Source organism: Apaloderma vittatum, unplaced genomic scaffold (assembly GCF_000703405.1).
Source record: "Apaloderma vittatum isolate BGI_N311 unplaced genomic scaffold, ASM70340v1 scaffold38970, whole genome shotgun sequence".
Classification (NCBI taxonomy): domain Eukaryota; kingdom Metazoa; phylum Chordata; class Aves; order Trogoniformes; family Trogonidae; genus Apaloderma; species Apaloderma vittatum.
In genome coordinates this window covers 1023-26353 of record NW_009696913.1, presented here as the reverse complement: position 1 = coordinate 26353, position 25331 = coordinate 1023, and the positions used below count along the sequence as shown (strand labels likewise).

Sequence of the window (25331 nt, the reverse complement as noted above, 5' to 3'; positions counted from 1 at the left end):
TTGAATTTCTTTAAATGAGCAGCTTCTGGCAGAAAAGGAGCACAAAAAAAAACCCCAAACCAAACCTGTTTACCTTTCTCATAGGCTAAGAAACTTAAACAGAAATGAACCCAGGTCTGCAAATGTACTTTGACACTCAACTTCCTTAACCCATTACACTTAAGTAAAAATTTATGATTACTGAAGCTTTCTTTTTCAATTGAGTTGCAAAGCTCTAACCAATCCCCTCATTTCAGATAACTTTTTTTTTACCTTCCTAAGCAATAACTGGATTTTACACAAAAAGGCAACAAAACTGCATGCACTGTGCACAAAGTGGCAAGTCATCCCTGCAACTGACCTCACTTAACAGAAAACATAAGACACAGAAAATAGAGGAAATATGTATTTTTTTATTCCCCTGGTCTTCACAGAGACCAGAAAAATGTCTGTACATTTTACCTGTGGTTGAGTTATAAAAACTGTATTTCAGTAACAGGTTAAAAAAGATACAATTCTTCTGATGTTTGATTGCAACAGAATGTACAAGGCAGTACTTAGACACAAGTTGAACAGAGTCAGGAAGACACGTCTATTACACAGTTGAAAAACATCAAGAATCTCAGGTATTTTAAAGTCTAGCCACTGCCAACTAGATACAAATAAAGGCAGCAATACTACAGAACAGATCACCCAAAACTCTAATAGTTCTACCAAATTAGATACTAATGTAATAGCTCCGTCAACTATGAAAAGATATGTTATTCATCACACGTAAACTAAGAACAGTGTTCTGCCACTAAAAGACATGCATCAAATTCTACTACTAGTCTTTTATATGAAGAAGATTTAAAAAAACAAACAAACAAAATTACTTAAATGGTTATACTATGAATGATATATGAAAACTTGCTGGTAGAAAATGACTATGCTGCAATAGCTAGCATGCACTAGATAGGACTGTCAAAAAAAGTGCAGACCTTTTTAAAGAATGAGAAGGTTGTGGGATTAGGAAAGTATTATTTAGTATTTAAGAAAGATTTGTACATTCATGTATTTCCTTTTAATATGCCATCTCTAATTGATGCTACTTGCTGAGAAGTCATTCAAATGCTTGCTCAAATTCATATATTCTCATAAATAAGAAACGCCTCCACATAGTTACTACATGAAGCACTTGCACCAAGATGCTGATAAATACAGCTTCAATGTAAAGTGTTCTAACTGATATAATCCATTTTATTTTTATATTTATACCACAGACATCAGGAAGCCACACTGCACAGATAATAATGGTATTCAGACAAGTCAAAATTAACAAGATTAAATTATAAAAGTGCTTAACCTATGAAGCACACTGCTTGCCAGACAGTCAAGAGAAGAACAGGCAGACAAAATAGAACGCAAAATAGGAGTCACTGTCAGCTATTTCCCTATATACGCTTAGGAAGGTTAGTCACCAGCAGAAGTTGCATTCAGCTCACAATACAGCAGACAGTAATTCTACCAAGACCATCAGAAGACTTATTTGCTATACAGTTACTCAGTTGTCTCGGATCAAAGATGTAACAATTACTCTTTTTTCTACTCAATTGATAATTAGAATACTTTAATTTTAGTTGTGGCATTTTTATTTCTTTTTTGTTTTTTTTAATAGGTAGATAGTAGGCTAGCTTCAGGTTTAAAAATCTTTACATATATTCATACATATGTATAAAATGCTAAAGTCTTAATAACAGAGTCCTATAAGCTGAGGTTCACTGCTTCTGCGCTTAACTTGCCGCCACTTAGACTGTGAATCATGGCAATCATATTGGAGTGTTTATTCAGTTCTTCCTTCTGCAGTTTTACAAGCGCTTCTTTTTCTTCCAAGCGTCCTTCCAACTGGGATTTTTGAACTTCTAGAGAAGATGCCTGCAGAAACAAACAAAAACCTTGTAATTCCTTCCATTACCAACCGAAAAACATATGCAATGCAGTGAAAGCTGAGTGGCCTGCTGGTGAATTTGAGCAAGTAATTGAAAAGCAGTTTTTGTTTCAGAAAGATTTCTCAGCTGTACACTTGGTGCACATGAACAATTACAGCGACGGCAGCAGTTCAGAATGTTAAGACACCACGGGAAAGCACCAACCCCCATGTTATCGTTGTCCTATTTAAGCAGCAGAAGTGTTCACAGTTAAGCCAGTCACATTTCATTTCAAGCCCCACACCAGTAAATATTGACTGAGAACAAGGGAAATATTTGCTATATGCTGGATAATATTGCCTAGAGAGATTAGGCTTTGCTTCCAGGGAACAGAAATACAGCAAATGCACTTGCCAGACTGCACATTTGCATTTGCTGATCAGTTTGCGTGTAAAATTAATTTCTGCCCAGAGAGTTTATGGGAAGCCTTACCTACAGGCAAAGGTATCCAGGCTGCACTGAAGTTTTAGGGATTTAGTTTTGTTTAGTTCTGGTTTTGATTTTTTAATTTTTTTTTAAAACACTACCCTGTTAACTTGGTTTAGTCAAACTGGTTTCTGTTTTGACATTTTTTTTTAGAGATAAGAAAAGGTATTTTATTAGAATTTCAAAGAAAATCAAATGCATTTTAGTACGTACATATGTAGCATATGAACCTCAATTCAGGATGTGAGAAAGGGGACAAAGTCACTCAATCCACATTTTTCAGTATTCAAAACTACTGAAGAGGAACATGCTACATTCTCTTATTTCATATTGTACTACAGGTTTGGGTTGTTTGGTTTTTTTCTTCCAAACATTATGTACTTGCATAGCATGCCTCATATAGCCTCATTAGAACCTGACTTGGACTTTTCGCTTAAATTCAAGCTCAGCTACTCACAATTCACAAGGTTATACAATTAAAGTTGAAAGAATTGTTTCTTCTCTGCTACACAGACTGCTCTACTTACTTTAGCTACTTTACCATCAAAATACTGCTTTACCTACTCTATTAGTTAAATAGATATCTAAAATTCTGATCTCTAGAATACAAGTGCAAATAATTTCTTACCTTGATACTCAGTTCCTTCCTTGCTTGCTCCGTTTTACTTAATTCCTTTCTAAGAACATCTACAGTTTGTTCCATATTTGTTTTTTCTTCCTGCTGAGCTTTCAGTTTTTCTTCAAGAACTTTTATTTTCTGTTGCAAGGCTTAAGAAAACAAAGACATTGAAAGATAGGTTGCCCAACTTAGAAAAAAAGATACTGCATTGCCTGGGAACCAAGTATTTTAGTGTTGGTTTTTTTTTTCCATGCAACACGGCTGTTAATAATTGAATTACTGAGTAGTGCCACCTACTGCTAAATTACAGTAGTTGCTTCCAGTCGTTTGCAGAAGATTTAAATTAAGCTCTTGCAATTTGTTCCTACAGAAAATAGTTCTAATGGACATGGTGTAAAAAGATCCTGAAGGGATCTATGCAGCGCAAAGATTCAGTGAGATCCATAAAGCTTATGTATCCTTCCTAAAAAATAAAAATCTATAATTGTTTTATTCAACTGTTAAATTACATACCCCTGGCTAACTAAGATTTACAAGTTACTAAGTAAGATATAGCTGCTTATCTAGAGCCCATAATAACAACGTCTAGCTAATCTAGTTAGTTCTTCAGGTTCAGTGACATTTATGTAAGTGACTTACTTGCTATTTTGCCATCTCTCTCCTGTAGCTCTTGCTGTAATTCTTTTCTGTGATTTTCAGTTTCTACCAACTGTGCAGCAGTCCTGAAATTGCAGAGAAATAAATTTTAATGATCAAAGTGAGAGATGCCATCGTTTCTCTGTCTTAAGAAGCTAGAGTGATTTTTCCATTACTTCCAGTTGCTGTCAGGAGCTTCAAATCATGAAACCTATGAATTTGCAAGGTGTGAGCTCTTTCCTTATTCCCCCCGCCCCCGGCGGCCATGAAATAGTCATTTCCCTTCTCTGATCATGGAGATGCAAGGTAGAAACTACTGAAAAGGTTCATACCTGGAGCTAAACACCAGAAACTTGCTTTTGATTACAGCCACAAAGCACTCAAAATAGCCTGACAGAATTGAAAATTGTCATTCAACTAGAGTCAAAATTCACTGCTGGTAGTGACTAAGGGCACTGGGGTTTTAGCTCTTGGCATGCTCCTGAACCGACAATACCGTAAGCAAAATCTGTTTCAGGTATTATCCACACAAGCACATCCATGCATAAAGATTTTCCAATACCACTCTGAACATCTTCTAAATCGTGACACAACACTCAGCAAAACCAGCTATTTTGTATGATACCACCACAGCCCATATATAGGTCTGCTTCAGGCTTCCCTAGTTGAGATAATATTTATCTTCCACAATCATTTAATATACAGGTACTGTCCCCTATCAACATTACAGCTGCAACGTGAGCACTTGATGCTCTGTGATGTTAATCTATTTTTTTCATTACCATCTAGCCTCATTTCTAAGGCATATTCTATCTGCCACTTGCCTTGCCTAGATGGCATCTGCTGTCACTTGTTCACCCCCTTCCTATCTACCAGTTTCTAAGCTGCAGCCTCCAGCAAGACGGGGGGAATGTGTGTGTGGATTTCCACAGTCTCAATTTTATTCGTGGCAGTTCAAGAATATCTGCATAACTACTCTCCCAGTCTGCCTTTAAAAAGGGGCAGCTCTCACCAGAATGTCTTCCCAGTAACAATCAAGCTGCGTATTGCACCAGTGAAAGCAAGCATCCAGATCTATTCAATAGCAAACTAATGTATTGGTACGAATTTTTTCCATTTGAATCCAGACTCAAGGCACTGAGTTGGACTGCTCTGATTACTGACAAGGCAAGAGCCTGGAAGGATGAAGTGAACTTTGCAAGTACAACCAAGAATAGCATTTTATTTCTAAACTGAACGCAATGCCTGCCCATGAGCATATTTTAAAGATATCTACTGCAAAATTAAGTATTAGCTAAAATTTCTCAAAGAGGAATCCTATTCCCTTAGTTACACTGGTGAAAGGTACATCACACCTCTATTTTAAAGTGATCAAAAAGGAAAAAAATAAAGTAATTAGTCCTCAGGAAGACATAAGTAATACTCGTTTTATGGCTGAGGAATGATGTTTTATACCACAGACAGAATACTTCTAATATAATTTTGAAATATATTAGTTTAGTAGGGTTTTTTTTCTGATCTGATAACATTACAGAGAAACCTTGCAGGCTAAAAGGGAATACGGGAAAATCTTTGGGTGATAACAGCATTTAAGAATTCAACAACCAAGAACACATCTCCCCACTCCTGCAAAAGCACCAAATAATTGTCTTCATCGCTCTTTTGAATCCCTACTGTTGCTGAAGTCTGTGGGTATTCCTCCCCACCCCTAATCAGTACAGGAGCCAAGAAAACAAGCCACCAGAGCCCCTACTATGGATTTTCATTTAACATACATGTATAAAGCAGCCCTGAAGCATCTTTTTCTTCCTTTAACTCCACTTCTCAGATGTTACTTAAAGCACAGTTGAAAAATTGAGACTGAAGTGCTATTTAGTTTTACTGTTTAATTTGCTTTAAAAAGAACGATTGAACTTACTTGTCATTCTGCTGCTTGAGCGACTCACTTAGATTCTTCATTGCTTCCATTTGCTTACTCAGTGAATTGCATGTAATCTGTAGATTTTTATATTGTCTTTCATTTGTTTCATACCTAGAAATGAATTAGGGGGGTTACAGTTGAAATGTCTAAGTGGTTTTGAAGAGCTTTTACTTTAATAGTTTGTCAAATAAAAGTACTTGACAACTGCACGATCATTCCACTCGAACTAAAAGCAAGGTGGTTTTTGTGGGTTTCTTTCTGGCGGAGCAGGTTGGTTGAAGATACTTAAGTAGTTTGCTGTTTGTTTGGGTGTTGGATTTTTTTGTTTCGTTTTTGAAATGAATATACCTGGAGGAAGGGAAAATGAACCAAACTAAGCTTCAGTGGTTACCTTACATATCCCTAATTATTAACGATCAGGAAACAACGTTCCTCCAGTAGAAAATTCTCCGGAACTGACGAAACAGAGCTGCCTTTAGAAATCTGACATACACAAACTGTTATAAAGTTACTTGCAGTAAAGGAAAATTCTCTCCTCTGATGTCAGCTATCTGATTGTTGTTAAGGAACAGCATATTTAAAGTTTGCAGATTGTTTAGAAAGCAAGAGTTTTTGCTTTATAAACACGTCATAAGGATCAGGAAGCTATTTTATTTCTACTTTGGAGCATTTACAACTATTAAAGACTAGACTGAGGCTGTTTTATTTCACATAAATTAGTCAAATATAATTTCACAGAGTGTGTGACTGCATTCAATTCAAGCAAAAAAGGAGGCACTTCCAGTGACCATACTAGATAATCAAGAAACCCCGTAACGGACAAAAGTTTTGTGCATTTTTCCAGCCTCAGCGGCTCCCTTATTGGCAGCAATATGCCTTCAAAATTGTCTAATATAATGTCTGCAAGAAACTTACTCTCGCTTTTATCAGCTTCTTTGCCTTGCTGACACCTAGTGACAAGAGCAGCTCATGTGAGTTGAGAAGCCAAAGCTCTTTTAAGCCTTCCATCTTCCAAAGCACATTCTATTTTCATAAATAGTTCCTGTAGTTACGTACTGTGTCTCGCATGTCCTTTTTTAACTTATGATCCTACAGAAATAACGCTTATATATAATTTGTGACACACAAAGCGTCCCTTTGCTCCCTACCTCACTTGTAACATAATTTCAGTGAAATTTGCTACAGAGGTGAGCAAGGATGCAAGCTCCTACCTTATACAGACACAGTGCTATTGGCTGCTTCTCCAGACTATTTATATCATGTCATTAAGACAGCACATAAGATAAAAGAAGCCGAGAGTATGGTACAACACTAATAGAAACTAAGTAGTGTAAATTCCGTTCCTTAGAAAACAACGCTCCCCTTTATACAAAGTTCATAGTGTTTCCTGCACTGGACCTTCAACATATTAACTTCTTGAATGGCTTAAGTTAATCTCATTGACAAGCATATAGAAAAAGGAAAAAAAATGATGAATTTTTCACTGAAAAATCATGAAGTAGCATGTAATGTTGCCCTTCTGATGTGCTTAGCTCAGTAAAGAGCTTTGTAACTCTCTGAATATGAAGAGAATTTGCTTAGAGGTCTTCGGTGCCTTACCTCTGAAGAAGATCGACAGAGGATTTTTTCAGTATTTCATGTTCTTCAGCAACTGTTTGCAATTTCCTGTTGTGTTGAAAGAGCTGTTCAATATCAGTCTGTGCTCTTTCAGATTCTACCTGCTGAGCTTTGAGTAAATCATTAAGTTCTTCATTTTTTCGTTCTGCGTCCTTCAACATTGCAGCAAGAGTTCTTGCCTTTGAGTGGAAAGACAGCCCCCATCAAAAAAACCCAACAAACCACAATTACAAGCAATTCTGTTTCGCAAGTCACTTTGTAATAAAGGCATATTTGAGGCCATAGATCTAACACTAAAATATCGTCAGCTACACTAAGAAAAGGATTTCCCTCACCTAATGTTAACTACAAATTAATTTGTTCACTACATTCTTTTAGCTCCCTTTACAGACGGTGTGAAGGGAGAGGGAAGAAAGTAAAAGATGATACATTATAGCTATGGATTTAGTAATCTGCAGCCCAGTCTTTACTATAACCTTTAAAGAATAGAAATGATTCTGCGTTTTCAGTGCATACCTCAAATACAACCCCTAGAAGCAAGTTTTATTTGGACACTCGTCTTTGGCAAGTGATAAAAAGGCACAAAAGAGGAATCAGTTCTTCATGCACCAGAAAATGCTATACAGAGTTCTCGTAAGTGGCTTTATTCAAGATTATTACCATTAAAATTACCACTAATGGTTAACAAAGGATAGAGTAGGTACAGTAGGTTAGTTTTGTTGACTTCCTCTAAGGCACAGGACAATAAAGATCGCTGTTCCGCGGAACAATCCAGAGGAAAAAGGGGATGTTTATGATAAAATTAAGACTGATCTAACTTGCAAGAATAGTTTAACAGGTAAGCAGTATACAGTTGCCACGCAAACGATCACAGTTAAAGCAACCCAGACAATTATTACTCAGCCCCCTGCTCAGAGTCTCAGAAGAAAGCTCTTGCTACTTACCTCAGATTCAGCCTGGGCTCTCTGACATCGGTACTGAGCCATCAGCCTGTCAGCCTGAGCCAGAGCTACTGCCTTCGCTTCCAAAAGGTCTTGCAGCCTCGTTTCTTTAGACTGCACACAGGAAGAACATTCTTCATAAACATTTTCCAAATGTACAGATGGGAAGGTTCCCATACACATTAGGTTGTACTCACTGCTAATGCCGACAGCTTCTGCTCGTAGACATCCATTATGTCAGAGATCCTCCTATCAGCAAACGGCTCCTTCATCTGTAGAAATGTTTTCCAGTTACTGCTACTGTAATTTGTACTTATTTAGATAGGTAACATGTGCCTAAAGAGCTCAGAAGTTTTCTGAACTCCACCCGTCCACGAGCTTTTTGAGTTCTTATATCTGAGATTGTCTGCTCAAATGCATCCACCTGATTCTTTTGGAAAGTTTGCAAATGGCTAAACAGGATTCATCTGCAGAAGACTATCAGTTCAGCACTACAAAAAAGTAACATCACCACTCTTAAATGGTTCCCCTTGGTCTAATCTTTGCTGGAGAATTAGCAGTCCTCTCATAGGACATCTAAAGTAACTTGCCCTAATATTAACAGCATGAAATGCCCACATTAAAAATCCTTGTTTATATCCCATGGCCTTCTCAACACACAGATTATCAGAAGAGGCCCAGGAAAGTTGTTCTGAAAGGATATTATCCAGAACAGAACTTAACACGCTGGCTTACCACAGGAAACTTACCAAATATGGCACAACAAGTCCTAAATTTATTAAAATATATGCCCGAGTCAAGTGAGGATGCTACTTGGTGCTTTCAGGATATTTTTTTTCTTAGGCAATGCCGCTACACCACCAGTTTTGAGCAGGTGGTGATACATGCTGATGCATGACAAGTGCAAGTTATCCCAGCTGTCACATGGAGTCCTGAAAAGGATGATCAATGGGAGCATCCAGCGGCAGAGTAATAAGTAAGCCAATGACAACTGACTTGACCTTTTCCACTATTATTCTAGCAGTTGACTGGAACTGGTAGTTTGATAAATTTCCTTCTTATCAGTTAAAGCAAAGAGAAGATGGTTGCAAAACTAAGGCTGGAGGCACTGTCACTAATGTAGGTATCAAGTTGTTATCAGGCACTTTCTGTTCATTTTCCCAATTTGCATACTGTTCTTCTAAGCCAAAAGAAAGTAGAAGCAACAATCCATCACTCAGTCTACAGCAGCTATAAGGCAACTAATTTGCTTTGAAAAGAAAAGAGAAAGAAAAATATATTGAGTATTTGACAGCATGGCCCACACAGCAGCACACTGTATGTGGTGCCTGTCTGAGTGTCTCGTTCACAATGCATGTTGCTGTGGAGAGAAGAAAAAAACCTTTCTTCTGAAGTAATAATAGTGCCTTTCCAAGAAGGCCACAAAATTTGAGCTGCAAATGCTAACATCACTTACAGGAAAGAAAAAGTGTGGGGAAAGTCCACTGGAGAAAGCAATCTCAATAAGGAGCCCAGCTTCTGAAGGAGCACAGAGAATCATCGTTGAATTCTGCTCAGGAGCTCAGTAAATGGAGTACATTCTAAACAGTAGAACTCTAAACTGAATTCAACTGACACATGTGCTCTTGCCTGAGATTTGGATTTTAATTTCCGGGCTGCACCCTCCCCACCTCGTAAAAAAAGCGCCAAATATTTAACAACAGTACATAAATTCTACTAGCCTCCAGTCCGGAATTAAGTTTTTGTATTAATTCCTGAATACTTGAATTTGTGGATTCATCACTTGAAGGACAGGATGAAGAACACTTCACTGAAGTAACGTTGGTCACTGGTGACTGCATTTGGATTCTTTTTGAAGTGTGCGCCTTTTCTTGTTGCCTGTAAGCATTATTTGCCGCAATGCTTTCACCAAGCCTGTATAAATGCAAAGGTTATTAAGGAAAATCTGCTACAGATATCGCAAGGATTGAAGATGAAAATGTTTCCATAACATAATTAACTTCTCTTTTGTTAAAAACAGATTACAGTCACATTTGCATTATCACACAACATTAAGACATGTACCCAAACTGTCCAGAGATACAGAAAACAGACAGAAATGAAAGCTTGTCATGGCTAACCTTTAGAAAACCAAAGGCCTTTCAGAAAGGGCATGGTGTTCAGCTCTTCTTGAGCAGAACAAATAATCTGTCAGTCACTAGCCTGAGAAACACATTATTTCACATGTCATTATTCAACTTAACTAGGACACTGTCTGCAAGTAGGAAGACTGAGAAGGTATTTAGTAAGAATTTTTATGAGGTAGAAAAATAAGATTAAATCATGAAAAGGCAGAGTACCACCAATAAACCTTAGCTTTTCATGTCCAAGATGCTATTTTTCAATATTCTACATTACAGCATGCATTATTTTGTAAGTTTTACTCAGAACTTAAGTATGCAGATAAAAGTATGGTTAAAAAAACATACAGGGAAGAGAACACAAAAGCTTAGACAGAAGTAATTAGGGTTCCTATATTCCAGTTTCTGTATGTAACTCGTGGTTGGTATTTTGGAATGTGTCATTAGTAGCTGCCTTGAAATCAGAGAAAAGAAGTCAAGAGCCAATTTTTGAAGCACCAGTCAAAATTCTTTTCCTCTCATAAATTCCCTAATTACTAAGTCATCCCAACCACTTCACTGAAGTGCTGTCTCAACTGCTTCCTAAGTGACAAAGCCTATTTTTAGCTTGCATTTATAGACATGTTATTTGGCTACTCCATTGTACAACTCTAGGCACGCTGGATTGTACAGATTCTTCATTCTTTCATCCAGACTATTTGCTACTGGCCATTGTAAAAATGTTTTATATATTCACAAAATCATGTGATCAGAGAATAGTTGATGTTGAAAAGGGACCTCTACAGATCATCTACTTCAAAGGATGTAGACTCCACAACTTCCCTGGACAACCTTTTCCACGTTTGATTACCCTTACAGTGAAAGGTATTTTTTTATATTTCAGTTTGTGCCTACCTCTTGTCCTGACAATGGATACCATCATCTTTGTTCCTTTCCATCAGAGACCAGATCCCCCACCAAGATTTCTCAGAATCGAACAATCCCAGCTCTCAGTCTCACCTTGTACAACACATGCTTGTCCCTCAAGCATCTTAATGGCCTTTCACTAGACTCACTTGAGTATGTTTGTACCTCTCTTGTATTGGGGAACCCAGACCTGGACACACCACTCTAGATGTGGTCTCACCAGGGCTGAGCAAAGAGGAATGATCATCCCCTTATACCTGCCAGCAATTGTCTTCCTAATGCAGTCCAGGGTGCTATTGATCATCTTTACCACTCTTGGATACAGAAGTTACATTTGCTTTCTTCTAATCCCCAGGAACCTCTCCTAATCACCATGACTTTTCAGAGATAATCTGGGGTGGCCTTAGGGAGTTGACTTACGTCATTCTAAGCACTGATAGGTGCATCCTGTCAAGTATCACGGACTTATTTATGTCCAGTTTGTTTAAACCTTCCATTACCTGATCCTCCACCACTCAGCGTAAGTCTTCCTTCCTCTAGACCTCCCATTGCTCTCAGGGACACAGGCAAATCATAAGAGCAAAGACAAAGACGAACAAAGCATTGAGCATGTCAACACTTTTCATGTCCTTCGTCACTAAGTCCTCTGCTCCGTTCAGCAGCAAGGCACACGCTTTTCACAGTCTGTCTTTTCACAGTCTGTACCAGTGTACGTCTTTCTTGTTGCCCTTCACGTCTGTCACCAGGTTCAACTTCAGGTGAGCTCTGGCTTTTCTAACCTCATCCTTGTATACCTGGACATTTTATCTCTGTTCCTCCCAGTTCATGTGTTTCTGTTTCCAACTCTTACATGCTTCCTTTCTGAATTTTATCAGGAGCTCCTTGAAGGTCTCCTGCCACATTTGTTCGATTTTCTGCTCATTGGGATGGGATAGACCAGTAAGGCCTTGAAGAAAATGATCCTTCCATGAGGAGGGGTTAAAGGAATGAGACAGGAGGGGAACAAAAAAGATAAAATAAAAAAATCAACCAACTGTCCTCAACTCCTCTTCTCCCAAGGGCTGCATCCCATAACACTCTTCCAAGAAGATCATGAAAGAGGCGAAAATCTGCTCTCACGAATTCCAGAGTTGTGATCCTATTCTTTGCCATGTTCCCTCCTCTCAGGACTTGAGCATTACCATCTCATCCTCACTACAACTAAGGATGTCACTGACCTTCACACCCCAAACAGTTCTTGCTTGTTGGTAAGTAACCAGGTCCAGCACAATGTCTCCTACCATCAGCTCTTCAATGATCTGTGTTAGGAAGTGATCACCACTGTGCTCCAGAAACTTCCTGGATCATTTGTGCCCTACTGCCTTACCTCTTCAGGAGGTATCAAGGTGGTTAAAGTCTCCTCCAAGGACCACAGCCTGTGAATGTGATGTAGTTGTCTAAAGGCTTCAACTACTAATTCTTTCTGATCTGGCAGTCTGCAGCAGATACTCACTAGAACATTTTGCTCTGCCTCCTAACCCTAACTCAAACTCAGCTGGCTTATCTGTCCCAAGGCAGAGTTCCATGCATTCCCTCTGCTCTCTCATGAAAAGGGCAGCTCTATCTCATCACCTTTCTGGCCCATCCCTCCTAAAGATTCTTGATCCATTCGTTGCAGCACTCCAGTCATGTAAGCCGTCCTACCACAGCTCTGATTCCTTAGCCCTGTAACTGCATGCTGGCTTCCAGTTTCTCCTGTTTCGTGTCAATGCCTCATGCGTTATTTTGCAGGCATTTCAGAGAGGCCTCCCCACCTCGCTGACTTCCCAGGAAGAGAGTAAGGGCTTTTCTCCCCACAACACTGTCCTGTAAGCAATCTCTTATTTATGTTGAAACAGAGGTGACCCAGCTTTAGCCCTACTGTACTGACTGTTTATGTGAACGAGAGGAACCCTACCAAAACCCTTTGCTTTCCAGCCCAGTCTACAACTTCCTCACTTGATTGTTGACCATCTTTTCCCCTCCCTTGTAGCTTTCAGTTTAAAGGTCTCCTCACCAGGTTGGCCAGTCCTTGATGCCCAGTCTCACAGGGACAGAAACCAAACTAAAATTGTTTCAGACATTTGTCACACAACCAGTTGTTGATCTACACTCCTCCTCAAGCCCTTCCTTTCTCCCTGGCAGAATCAAAAGGAGTATCACCTGTGCCCTCACGGCTTCCAGCATCAGCATAGAAGTCTCCATTTTTCAAGCCCAATAAGACTGTCTGCCCCTCCTTCCGTCCATCTGGGGTCTCAGGCTCCTTGACTTGGTACCACAGATCCTCAGCAGCCGCACATCTCCTGCAGGCTAGAAGACCACCTCCTGCTAAGCCCAACTTTAGCAAGAGGTCCCAGGCACTCCCTGAAGCCTGAGACTTCCAGAGCTGCAGATTCTTTCTGAAACTCTATTTGTGTTGGCGCTTCAGTTTTAAAAAATTGTTTTGTACACATTCTGATGGTTTTACAGACATTCCTCTACTTAAACAACAGGTCCCACCTCCCCATCCTCCCATCTCTCTCCCCTGAAGTCCACAGCTAACTGGATATATTGATATTATTGACAAACAGTACTGCTTGGTAATCATGAAAACCACACTGATGTTTTCAGGATGAACACAGTTTTAGACTCCTATTACTGTGTATCACTGACCTATTTTTGGGTTATGACAGAAAAGATGACTCCCTAAGGGGAGTTTTTTGTTTTTTAAACTTCCTGTACATGCCACTACCTTCAGAAGCTTTCCCAAAACCACCAACAAAACTACAAGACAAATTACCATGATTTAGTTACCTCACCTTTCTTTATTTCTCCTCCCATAAGCAGTTGTTCAGTCACTGTTCCAAGATAAGCTAGTTATGTTACAAATCTTTCACTCGAGCAAAGCAGCTCAAACACCAAAAAGGCATCTGATCTGGAAGGTCTTTCAAACAACGGCCATTTTTGTTTTTAAAATACTCTGCTTTTTAAAGAGCTCCTAAAAAGGAGAGCAGTTTCAAATTGGTTTTCTAGGTTGCAGAGACCATGAAAAAATTTAATACTTTTCCCTATTTTATTACATCTACAGCAATAAAGGACTCCATCAAATACAGCTCCTTGATTTTTTTCCCCCCTGTTTAGATCACCTTAAATACTACCTGAACTGCCATCTGCCTGTGTCTTACCCTATTCTGTTCTTTCCTGGAACTTATTGCAGAAGGGTAAGAAAAGATTTAGGAACTGAAGAGTGACATGTCTGACAAAACTGAGTAGAGAGAGAAATCTGACAGTCAGAATATTAGATGCATTCCATGTAGAAAGTTCCAAGCACAAATTTCAGACAAATGAACCCTGAGGGACAGAAGTCAGCTACTACTATGCTCTCTAGATCTCATGTTAATTGAATACCATCAGCATTTGAACTACTTCCTCTGGCCTCCAAGATTGCTACTGTCTCAACTGCAGATAGCGAAGAAATGAGATAATTTTTCTGAAGTTTCTGCCTGATGAACTGAAAGTAATATGCCAAGAAACATGAATATCACTAAGCCCATAAAAATTTCAAATCCTACCACTGTCACAAAAAGCAAAACTTACACTACGGCAGGAAAATCTGGTAAGGGTGCAGCCTCAAACAGTATTCTAAGTCCCACCTGGACTTGATCTCTATGGTCTGATGTTAAGGCAAATGTCAGCGGCATAATCAAACGTTGATCCTAAAAAAGAAACTACTTTGGTCAAAACAAGATAGAACTGTCAACAACGAAGCAGCCCCAAAAAACACCCAGTCACCACAATATTAGGCACAGGAGATGTTTTATCCAAAACTCCATCTACCTTCTTAAAGTTTGTCCCTCTGAGTTTCTGAGCCTGAATTCAACAGAAGTGATTTTAAAAATAGTTTACACTGAGTATTTAGAAACATGTTTTCCCATTAAAGCCAACACAACAGGTAAAGAGACTACTTAAGTCCTTCAAGTTTTCAAGTGCTCCATTTTCATCATAACGGGTCACAAGCTTGAGTTTTATAAGGATTTCCCGAGTACTGTGTAACATTCATTGCTACCCATTAAATTACACAATTTCCATTCTTGAAAGAAAACCCTTCAAAACAGCATGTGTTTGACTGTTTGGGTTACTTTTCCATCTACAAAGTAAATTGTTAAGATACTATCTGACCAACAGTTACCAGAAACTGTTCTGACTATGCAAAGTCACTAATTAGATGTATATATTTAATGGTAACCAACCCCACAAATAATTTTATGTTTGTGATAACTTTCTTCTAGTTTGCCACCTTGAAACTGCAGTCTTAATGCAGTCTTAAAAATCTTACTAGACAGCTAAGTATGATTACACAGGCATTACTGAAATAAATTATTTGAATAAAAGCAAACTTTCTTTTTTTTAGAATTAACAGTGAAATAATGTTTAAGAATTGTGTCCAGCAGACTTTATTTTTCTAGATTTTTTTTCCACTTTAGAGATAAGCACGCAAAACATTCCAAACTAAAACTCCTGTAGTGCAGTGACACTTCCCTTCACAGATATATTTCATAAGAATTCAGAAATCATACCTGTAAAATTTTGTAGAAGCTGACCTCCATACCAGGTACATCCTGCTTCAGTCTGCTCATAAGATCAAGCGTTTTCAAAATTATGTCAGCAGCAAGTTTGCTTTTAAACATACAAACAGAAAAGCAAAGCAGGTGAAAAAAAAAAAAAGACAGAGTGAGAACTGTCAAACCAGATAAATGTATACAGTCTATTAAAAAAATAGTAAATATTTCAGAAAGAAATTAAGTATGTTTAACAAAGCAACAATGCCAACACGAAGAGAGATCACCGAGTTCCTTGGCCATGCTGCTGAGCCTTCTCCAACGTGGCAAGGATGGCAACAGCAAAGATCCAAAACAACACCCTAAGGTTGGAAGTCAGGAGAGTTTAATTGTAGGCCCAATGATATCTCACTGTTTTTTGGCCACGTAACTTAGTTGGTTGCATAAAATCAAAATGAAAAATTAGGTGCCAGGAGCAGTTCTGGTAAGCTTCAGATTGTAAGCTTGAACAACTGTGTAAGGTTTAAGGCCATTGTCCCATGTAAATAGATCTCCAGCTTATGTTGAAAAAAAAAAAAAGTTTAAGCTAGATTTTTCTTATTGACTTGACTTGCAACATTACTTTCCACTGCCACAAAAATACTGTTTGATTTTAAAAAACAGTACTTACTTACATTTAAATGGTACTTTCAACTACATCAGAACAATATCACGACTCATGTACAAGTCTAGCTAAATTAGATTTTAGATTAATTTGTGTGCTCACCATGTTTTAGAGTCCACGACTTTTGTTCCAAATCCAGTATCAATCCCACTATAGGTAAATTGTTGTTCTATTAGAGACGTGCATTGGCTGGCAGTCAGTACCTTCGAAGCATGCATTTTCAGTGCGTCATCTCTACAGAGCAGTAGACTGAGTTAAGAATAAACTTCATATACCCACGCTTAGGCATTGGCAGCAAAAGGCAACATTTTCTAATAAAAGATGAAAAAGTTAATGCAGCAAAACACAAGAGCCTCCAAAAACACTTTTAAAAGCCAACTACTGACCCGCTTAAGTCACACTTAACTGACAAGCCAAGTAAACTTCACTTTTCAATTAAAAAACGCACCTACTTGGAAACAGTCAGCTAAGGGAAACCACAATAAAATGAGTGGCATAAAGAAAGATGATGAATAAAAGGTAGTAAAACAATCAGTCCCCAGTACAAGAGCTAGTTATCTATGAGTGAACTAGCAAAGAGACTTCTTCACAAAACTCAGCTTAGACGCAGGACTATGGACATGGAGTCTTACCGTGAGGGTGGTGAGACACAGACACAAGTTGCCCAGAGCAGTTGTGGATATCTCATCCCTGGAAGTGTTCAAGGCCAGGCTGGATGGGGCTTTGAGCAACCCGGGCCAGTGGGAGGTGTCCCTGCCCATGGCAGGTCCCTTCCAACCCAAACCACTTCTGTAATTCCATGATTCTATGTTCTCCTTTCTGCATGACACTGTGGACACTAAGGTCTCCAAAAGGAGTTAAAATTGTATTGTCCCACATTATTTTTCCTTGCTTCACTGATTTAAATTTGTATTGTATTTGGCTAGGAGCTGCACCTGAAATAGCTAGGCAACAATACTACACCGATCAAGAAGATGGCCACCCAAACTCCTTGCAATTTCATTTTGGTCTCCAAAGTGCTCCCATACAGTGAATAGCCACCACATTTTAAGCTGCACCACTGAATTACAAAAAAAAATTCAAAGTAATTAGAAAGTTACATCAGGTCTTTCAAGATGACAGTCCTAAGTAAAATTAGGGCAGTTACTGTCACAAAAAGCCATTAAAGTGACCCACGATGGAAATTTCTTCCAACATTTTGGATCAGATCATGGTAGAAGAAAAATAAACTAACTGCCAAAAGGCACATAAAAAGGATATTAGTCAGGACATTAACAGTCTTGACCACTCTTTCACACTTTTTCTTCAATAGTAGCTCATCCACAATCTGTTCTGGCATCTGAAGATGATCAAGAAGAACAGGCAGCAACAGATCCACAAAATGTTCAGCTGAGGCACTGTTCCTACTGTTAATAACATCCTGTAATAAAGACATTTTATGTCAATATTTAAAACTGCCAAATAAGGAAGCCAAGCCTACTCTACCCTTCCTCCAACAGCCTGTCTTCTAGTTTTCTCAGCCTCTTGCTATTTCAGGTTTAAGACTGCTGATTAGCATCGTACTGGAGGAGGAAGTAGAACAAAGAGCACAGAAACAGCAGAAAATTCTTCTCTTCTACAAGTCCTAGAAAACAACTCTTTGATAGCTTTGTATCCAATCATGACTTTATGAACCACCCTATCTTCCACTTAACTTTCAATACAGGTATATTTTTAAAATAGAGCATGACTTTAAAAGACAAAGTTGTTTTAACAAGGATGGAAATCTAGAACAGGAAGACTCTTATTTCAGGTCTATTTTTTACATGTTATTTTTCAAGTAAAATGCTAGCAGTTGTTTAAAAATCCATTAAAAATATAGCTGCTAAGAAGCTCTTTAAACCCAGTTGCCAGTCTCGGTACCTCAAAAATCTCTCTGAATAGTTGCAACGCTAGAACTGAACAGTCTTCAGAGCCTTCCAACGGTTGGTTTGACAAGTGCACCAGTGCAACAGATGGTTCAAAAGTCTTTGAGCGAGTCACAAATCTGGTATTTCCAGAGACTGGCAAGCCAGATGGTTCCAGTATTGCCTGCCGCAGGGTATGACGCAGTTCTATCACGGAACAGAAGGCAAGCAACAGCTCCAAGATCTGTGTGAAGCGAAGGAGAGTTCAGATGCTTTTAAATCAAGTACTTACACAGAAATCCTAACTCCCTAAAGAATCTAAAGAGACATGGAAGTTCTATGCAACTCCTTGTAGCACTTTGAAGTTTCCTCAAGAATAGTTTTCACTCCTAAAAGCCAAGTCAGCAGAAGGAACACAGTTCATTAGACTGCTGAAGGCTTGCAACACCATTCAGTGTATTGCTTTCCCTTCTTTTTAAGAAGCATGACTGCTGTCTAGCAATCTAATAAGCAGTTCAAACATGTATACACTCAGAATGAAGAAAGCTATGGAAGGGAAAATATTCTAAGTGAGGAACGGAATATTGCTCCACACATGCACGTGGATATGCGGAGATGAAGAGAAATGCTTTTTGGAAAGCTCCCTGTCAGTACATCTTTCTAAATAAAAGCAATAAACAACAGCAAGAAACAACCACAGAGAAACACTAACATTTGTTATTTACTAGGATGTGAAAGACACTCATAAAAAAACCTCAAGATATTTTCAAATGTATTTAGCTCAAATATTTTCACAACATCTCATATTCTAGCCTTCTAGCAACACATAGCCAATGTTTCATTTATGTAAGGCAGTAGTGAGACAACGCTGAATGCAACAGTTAACCGTGTAACCAAATGTGGCATTAATTTGCTCAACTAATACGAAAGAACTTTTAAGTCTTTAAAACAAGCATCACAGCTTCCTGATTGTCAAAGTCTGAGTAGCATTATTTCAAGTTTCAGCCAGCGAAGTGGGGTATGTTTCTGTTAGATCCCCAAAATTATTATTAGTCAACGCACAAAAGGTGTTTATTTTGGCTTTTTGCCTTTGTCTGTTGCTTGAAACAGACACACATAATCTGGTAAAAAAAAAAAAATCAACCATTACAAATTCAACCTGATAGCTTTTGACCAACTAGAAAATATGAACTTGGTGAGTACTACAGATCACTTAAAGAATCCTGAAGTCAGTGTAGTTCATTACCAGCCCTCGTGTACAAGGAACCAACTTATGACTACAGAAGCAGAACTAGATAAGGAATTGTACCCTCTTAGCTTTAAAGTGAAAAAGTATAAATACCTTAGATGATGAATCAGGATCCCTTCCATGAAGAAGATCTAATACTTGACCAAGGCATGAGGTAAAGTGCTCATATCTACAGCATACACAAGGGAGAAAAAAATAACTAAATTGTAATTTCAACATACTCAGACATTTATACTGAGTGCTGAATGCAAGTACCTTATTCTCCTCCCTAACTCCAAACATTTCAAGCATAGTGATAGTTCTGATAATGTAATTTCTATTTAAAATAGACTAAGCTTTAAACATATTCTAAGAATGAAAGCAAATTCCTTAACACAAGCCAAGATTTTCCAGTTATTTTTACCGGTAGATTTAGATTGAAATTCAACAACTAAGTTCTGCTAGATTAATTTGCATAACCACTAGTCAAGCTCTCCACAGAACTACTCTCTAATGTCAGTAAAATTATTACACCTTCAACCATACTAATCCACTTCAAGATAACAGAGGCCTGCAAAATGCAAGACAGCTACTCATCAAGCTGTCTGACTACCAATACTGTTCAGATGAAGAATTGCTGAACACACTGGTAAACATTCCAGATTTTGATTCACAGTTCTGGGTGGAGTTAGTTACACAAGAACCCTTTAGTCTCTGGTACAGCAGTTAATTAGAACCAATAACATTCAAAAAGCACCTAGGGAAGTTTTTTTCCAGTATTTGTTTCAGAATAGAAAAAGCATACAGCAAAGAAACTCGATAAGACTTAGGAAGGGAAGTCATACCTGGTAAGATAAACTGCAACTTTTGGGTTCTTCAGAAGATCCATGAGTAGATCAACAGAGTATTTTCTCGTTAGAGTACCATCACCATTTACAACAATATTGAATATTAACTGAAATGTCTGATGGATATTTCGAGCATGAAAGAGCTGAAAGGAAGAAGAAAGTTATGTATGGGCACATACATACTTTGCTTTTTAAACTAGCTGGAATTAGAATTTTATTTGGCCACTATTAGTTTTATCTACAACTTAAGATTAGAACAGACTTCAAAGTATCACTTACTTTTTCTCCTACTTCTTCATTTAAAGTAAGGCTTGATAATACTGAAAGTGCAAACACAACCATAGTCAAACTACTATGGGCCAGGAAACTTATTAAGGTACGATAGAAACTCTTCACATTATTCTAGAGCAGAAAGGAGAAACATAGGCATTATAAATTTTATTCTGTTCTATAAAAACACCTCACTTACAGATTGTACATATTTATAAATAAGCCATACAAATAATGAATAATACAAAAAATATTTTAGAATGTCAACAGTTCTCTAGGAAAACTATTTCAGTGTTCTCTGCAATACTGGTGTAGACATCAATGACTAAATTCTCTGCTAAAGTTGTATAAGGAAAAATGAAAAAACACTAAGGAAGAAAAAATCCAGCATTATTTTAAAGAAAAAAGAGAAAGTAATTTTGCTAAAGTCTCTAAGAAAATAACCACTAGAAAGTGACTCACATCCTTTCACTGTTCAGTGATCGGATATGACAATAGCACCTCCTCCTCCCCTTCCTCTCCCCCCAGTAAACACACAGGTTATCGCTGCCATATAGATGAATTTGTATTTCCGAGTTTAAAAAAAAAAAAAGTGACATTTGCGCTGATTTATAGAGGCAGGAACAGCTCAAGTATGGATGTGTATTTCCAGACTGAAAGGCCCTGAACTGACCTCAAGATGAGCATTATTTTATTGATTTATCTTTTAAAAGGAAAGTGTCTTTCTTGGCCAAAGTTAATGCAGCTTACCAAAAGTCCAACTACAGTCTTTATATGTTAACACCATCTACTTTTTCACAAGGAAGAATGCTCAAATTTTAAATTTACCTTTCATTTGCAGAGAACAGTTGCAGAAACCAAATGCATAACACAAACTTGTGCAATAACACAGTGATGTAGAGAAGGAAAGAGAATATCCAGCTTCGTATTTTACAGGTTATTTTCTCCAACATGGGAGAAACAACCACCAACTCTGCAGAACAAGCAGGTCAGGGTTATTACTGCCACAAAAAAGTGCAAAAGAAATACTAAAGTAATTCCACAGAGTCAAGTAACTGCCTTATACCCTCAAAGCCAGAAAATTATTTTACAAAAATAAAATTCTTACCACAGATTTTATCTGAGTTTGAATAGATAAGTTGTGACGACAGAGATTTGCCAGGAGTCCTAAACACGGTATCGTTAGTTCATCTTCAGTGGATTGACTTAAAGAAAAGTCCAGAAGTTTAAACAAAGATGTTTTTATTAAAACAACCCAAATGTAATTACAAGAAATTGTAGGCTTGAGGACTTTTTTACTTTGGTCCGGGTATTTTTGGTTTTGTTTTTCATTTAGACACCATCCCACCAAGTAAAACAAAATTCAGATTGCAATCTCCACACTGTGGGCAGTTTTTAACAGTGTACATTGCAAAAAAAAAAACCTCACAGTATCAGAGATCGGCACTATCAAAGGTCATTTATTGCAGGTGCTTTTAAGAGTCATTAGACCTCTTACAAGGACACTTGCACAAAATTTCTATCGATCTAACAAATGCATGAATTTTCTCCCGACTTTTCTCTTTGTGATCTCCCTGCTCCTAGGGGCAGGGGGGCAGGCTGAGAGGCCAATTAATATTAAATCACCCAAAGTCCCACAATCACCACATCTGACAATCTGTAACAACACAGTTTTCAAAGAAAAAAAATCTTCTAACTCCAGAGCCAAAAATGCCACAGTTCACTGGAGACCAGGTTAGTGCAATCTGCTTAATGACCTTCATAAACTTCAGAAACTTAACGAGGTATTTCCCGTAAGACAACTGAATACACACTTACACGTGATGCATTAGAAATGAAATTAGTTCATCGATGTTGGCACCAGCGCAAAAGACTGGAACGTTGTAGGTTAGCCTCTGCAGCAGCTGAATACTCTGAGGAAATAAAAAGCTACTCACATATGTCTTTCCCATAGCATCCCTCTGAAGCATGTTACAAGTTAGAATGTTAGCTGAAACTGAACCGACAAATAAGATGTCGCAACTAAATTAATTTTCAGACTTTGCAATGTTAACAGAACAATTACAAGAGCTGCTGCAAGCACATTAATGTCCTACCACACCAACATACTTATCAAAAGCCCAAACAGATAAATAAGGCTTTGACAGGAGTTACCTTTTTAGCCCATCCAATTTGCCCCTTTGCCTCGTCAGCAAATTCTCCATTCTGTCAGTGAGAAAGGGGCTTTGTCCTACTGAAAGATCTAGAAGCTTCACCAAAATCCAAACATGGTTCAGCAACCTCTTGCGAAAAGTAGGTTTATAGGAAAACAAGCTTGCTGTACAGACTTCCAACAAATCTAATGGTAGTACAAAGACCTTCATACAGCATTCTTTGGGTACACAACTGAGTTAAGATGAAGTTAATATACTCAAACATGACAAACATCACAGCATACGAAGCATATGAAGTATAACTGGATCTACTTGGTGACTGCAAAACCTCTCCCAGTGACTTGGCAAGTCATCTGGATCCCTAAGCCTTCTGGTACTCCTTTTGTTACGAACATTAGTGATTTCTTGAAATAATTTCAAAACCAGTTTCGTTTTGATTTGTTTGGTTGTTGGGTTTTTTTCATATTTAAATTAGAGCAGGCAAAATGAAAGAGAGAATGTAACAAACTGTGCAGTTAAAATCCTGTCATGCTAGCCTCATATAGCAAATAAAATACACAGCTAAGATCAACTTTCACTCAACACATGCAGATGGAGCTTTTAAAAAGTTATCATATGCATACAGTATAATACATACCATGTGACAGTATGCAAATGTTAAGTATTAGTTCCTGTTACCTGTAATAACACCGGGTCGCTAAGATTAGTAGAATTTCGATGAACCACTCCTGCCAGTACACTGGTCAAATTGTAGGTATCTTGAAGAGCTTCTCTAGTCTCGTTGTCTAAAGCTAAAATTTAAGAATAATTAACAAAAATGCCTTATCCAATAGCAAAAACAACTGTTGAATTAGCTACAGAAGCTAATTTAGCAGAAGCCAAAGTCTTTGACCAGTTTTTCATGTATATTTCACAAATAAATCACAGCTTCTATGTGTTTGCATCTCTACTTTACTTCTGAATTTACAGCTAATTGAAACACTAATACTTTTCCTTAAGATGCTTGGACACTTAGGGAATGGCCTACCTCCTACCTACAAACTTGTAGTTCTCCGAGATCTTGAAAGCTGCACTTGGAAAGCTTTAAAGCTTAAAATCATCATCTTAAGTTTCCTGCTTCATGCAAGTAGACTAAAACCGGTATGTTGACAGGGTTATCCAGCAATAGCTAAAACAAGATCAGCTGAAAGAGGACTAATTCTTAAAATTTTCCAGATGCAGTAAGTTGCAAAAGATAGCTAGGAATCCCAGCAACAAATATAATTTTACAGTTACTGTTTCAAAAACTTAAAAGGAAGCTCAAAGAGGCTAAAAATTCCAAGAATCAGAGAAGATAAAAAAGGAGTCATCACAAAGGACTCAAATCTTCGATAACTATTCATACACAATGAGAAACCAAACACTGAAGGAATAATTTTTGCCTGTATATGCAGCCAACATAAGTAGATTACAGTAAGCACAGAGCTCCCTAGACATTGAAGCCCCACTTCCGTGAGAGAAGGAAAAAAAAATTTAAAAAAAGGATATCTCAAAAAACAAGTAAGAGGTAGCAGAACCTATTTTGTAATTGAGAAACCTAATGAGCCCAGGACCAGGCCATTGGAGACCCCAGACTGCTGCCCAGCAAACACTCCAGCGGGAGAGGTAAATGGAGGTGATGAAAGTTGCTGATGTAACACGGCCTCTCCTTATCTTTGCATCCCCTCGGCAGGCTTCTTCACTTCATTAAAAATGGCAGTCTTTTCAACCTCCAAACGTCAAAGACAAGAGAATAACACCCCACCCTACCCAGGGAGGAAACAAATTCTGACAAGCATGACCATTGTCATCTCACAGTGATGACTTCAAATCTGCTTTCTCGTGGTGATGTAACATCTTATCTGACCTTGTACACACAGTCAGGTGGCTCAGCCAAGCACTCCACTACAATGAAAAACTCTTCATCTTTCCCACCTTACACTTCTTCCAGGAAGTTCATGACCTGTGCCACAGAATCAGCACCTGTCTCATCTTCCCTTTCTCAGACCAAAGACAAAAAGCTCAGGTGTAAACTTACCTAGCTGCGACAGCAAAGTAATCACAGACAAGGTGAGAGATGGATTTATATTAGCATCCTCAAGGAGTTCTACTAGACAACTGAGGCATTCACTTGGCAGAATCTGGTTTGAAGCAAATAATCGTGTAAGCTTCAGTCCAGAGATAACCTGGAGGCGAAGGGAAAAAACACACCCTTAATTACCCAACTGCAACAAAGCCTTGAACACAGAAGTCAAAGCACAGGGTTGTATTAAACAGATTTTGCCCTATTTGACAAACTGAGAATCTAAGTGCCACTCCAATAGGACATTTGTGTTCACATTTACTGCAAAAAAAGCCTTGAAAAAAACTACCTGGTTTTCATTCTTGCGGCTGTGTTCCCTCTATTCTTGGAAAGTACCAAGTTTACATTATGATAATTTATAACATATTGGGGCTTCTTTTGTTTGCCTGCTGACAGCATTTGTGGTAGCAGCATTCTTTTTAACCTCATCACTGTAGCAGAGCAATACTTTGTATTTCTTCATACACTGAACAGAATTAATACCAGGTTACTC

General features: G+C 38.2%; 1 protein-coding gene across 1 annotated transcript; it reads right to left on the bottom strand.

The window, feature by feature from the left end:
* Window positions 1-1722: 1722 nt before the first annotated feature.
* Window positions 1723-24967, bottom strand: KIAA1524 (KIAA1524 ortholog; the record flags this gene model as incomplete). Its single annotated transcript, XM_009876583.1, has 20 exons — window positions 1723-1893; window positions 3001-3140; window positions 3631-3713; window positions 5546-5659; window positions 7148-7344; window positions 8110-8220; window positions 8304-8378; window positions 9828-10020; window positions 14727-14845; window positions 15707-15806; window positions 16455-16596; window positions 17613-17772; window positions 18255-18482; window positions 19581-19656; window positions 20312-20457; window positions 20594-20716; window positions 21693-21789; window positions 22403-22497; window positions 23416-23528; window positions 24794-24967. Coding segments are annotated over 20 exons (2657 nt in total), but the record flags the coding sequence as incomplete, so codon positions are not given.
* Window positions 24968-25331: the final 364 nt, after the last annotated feature.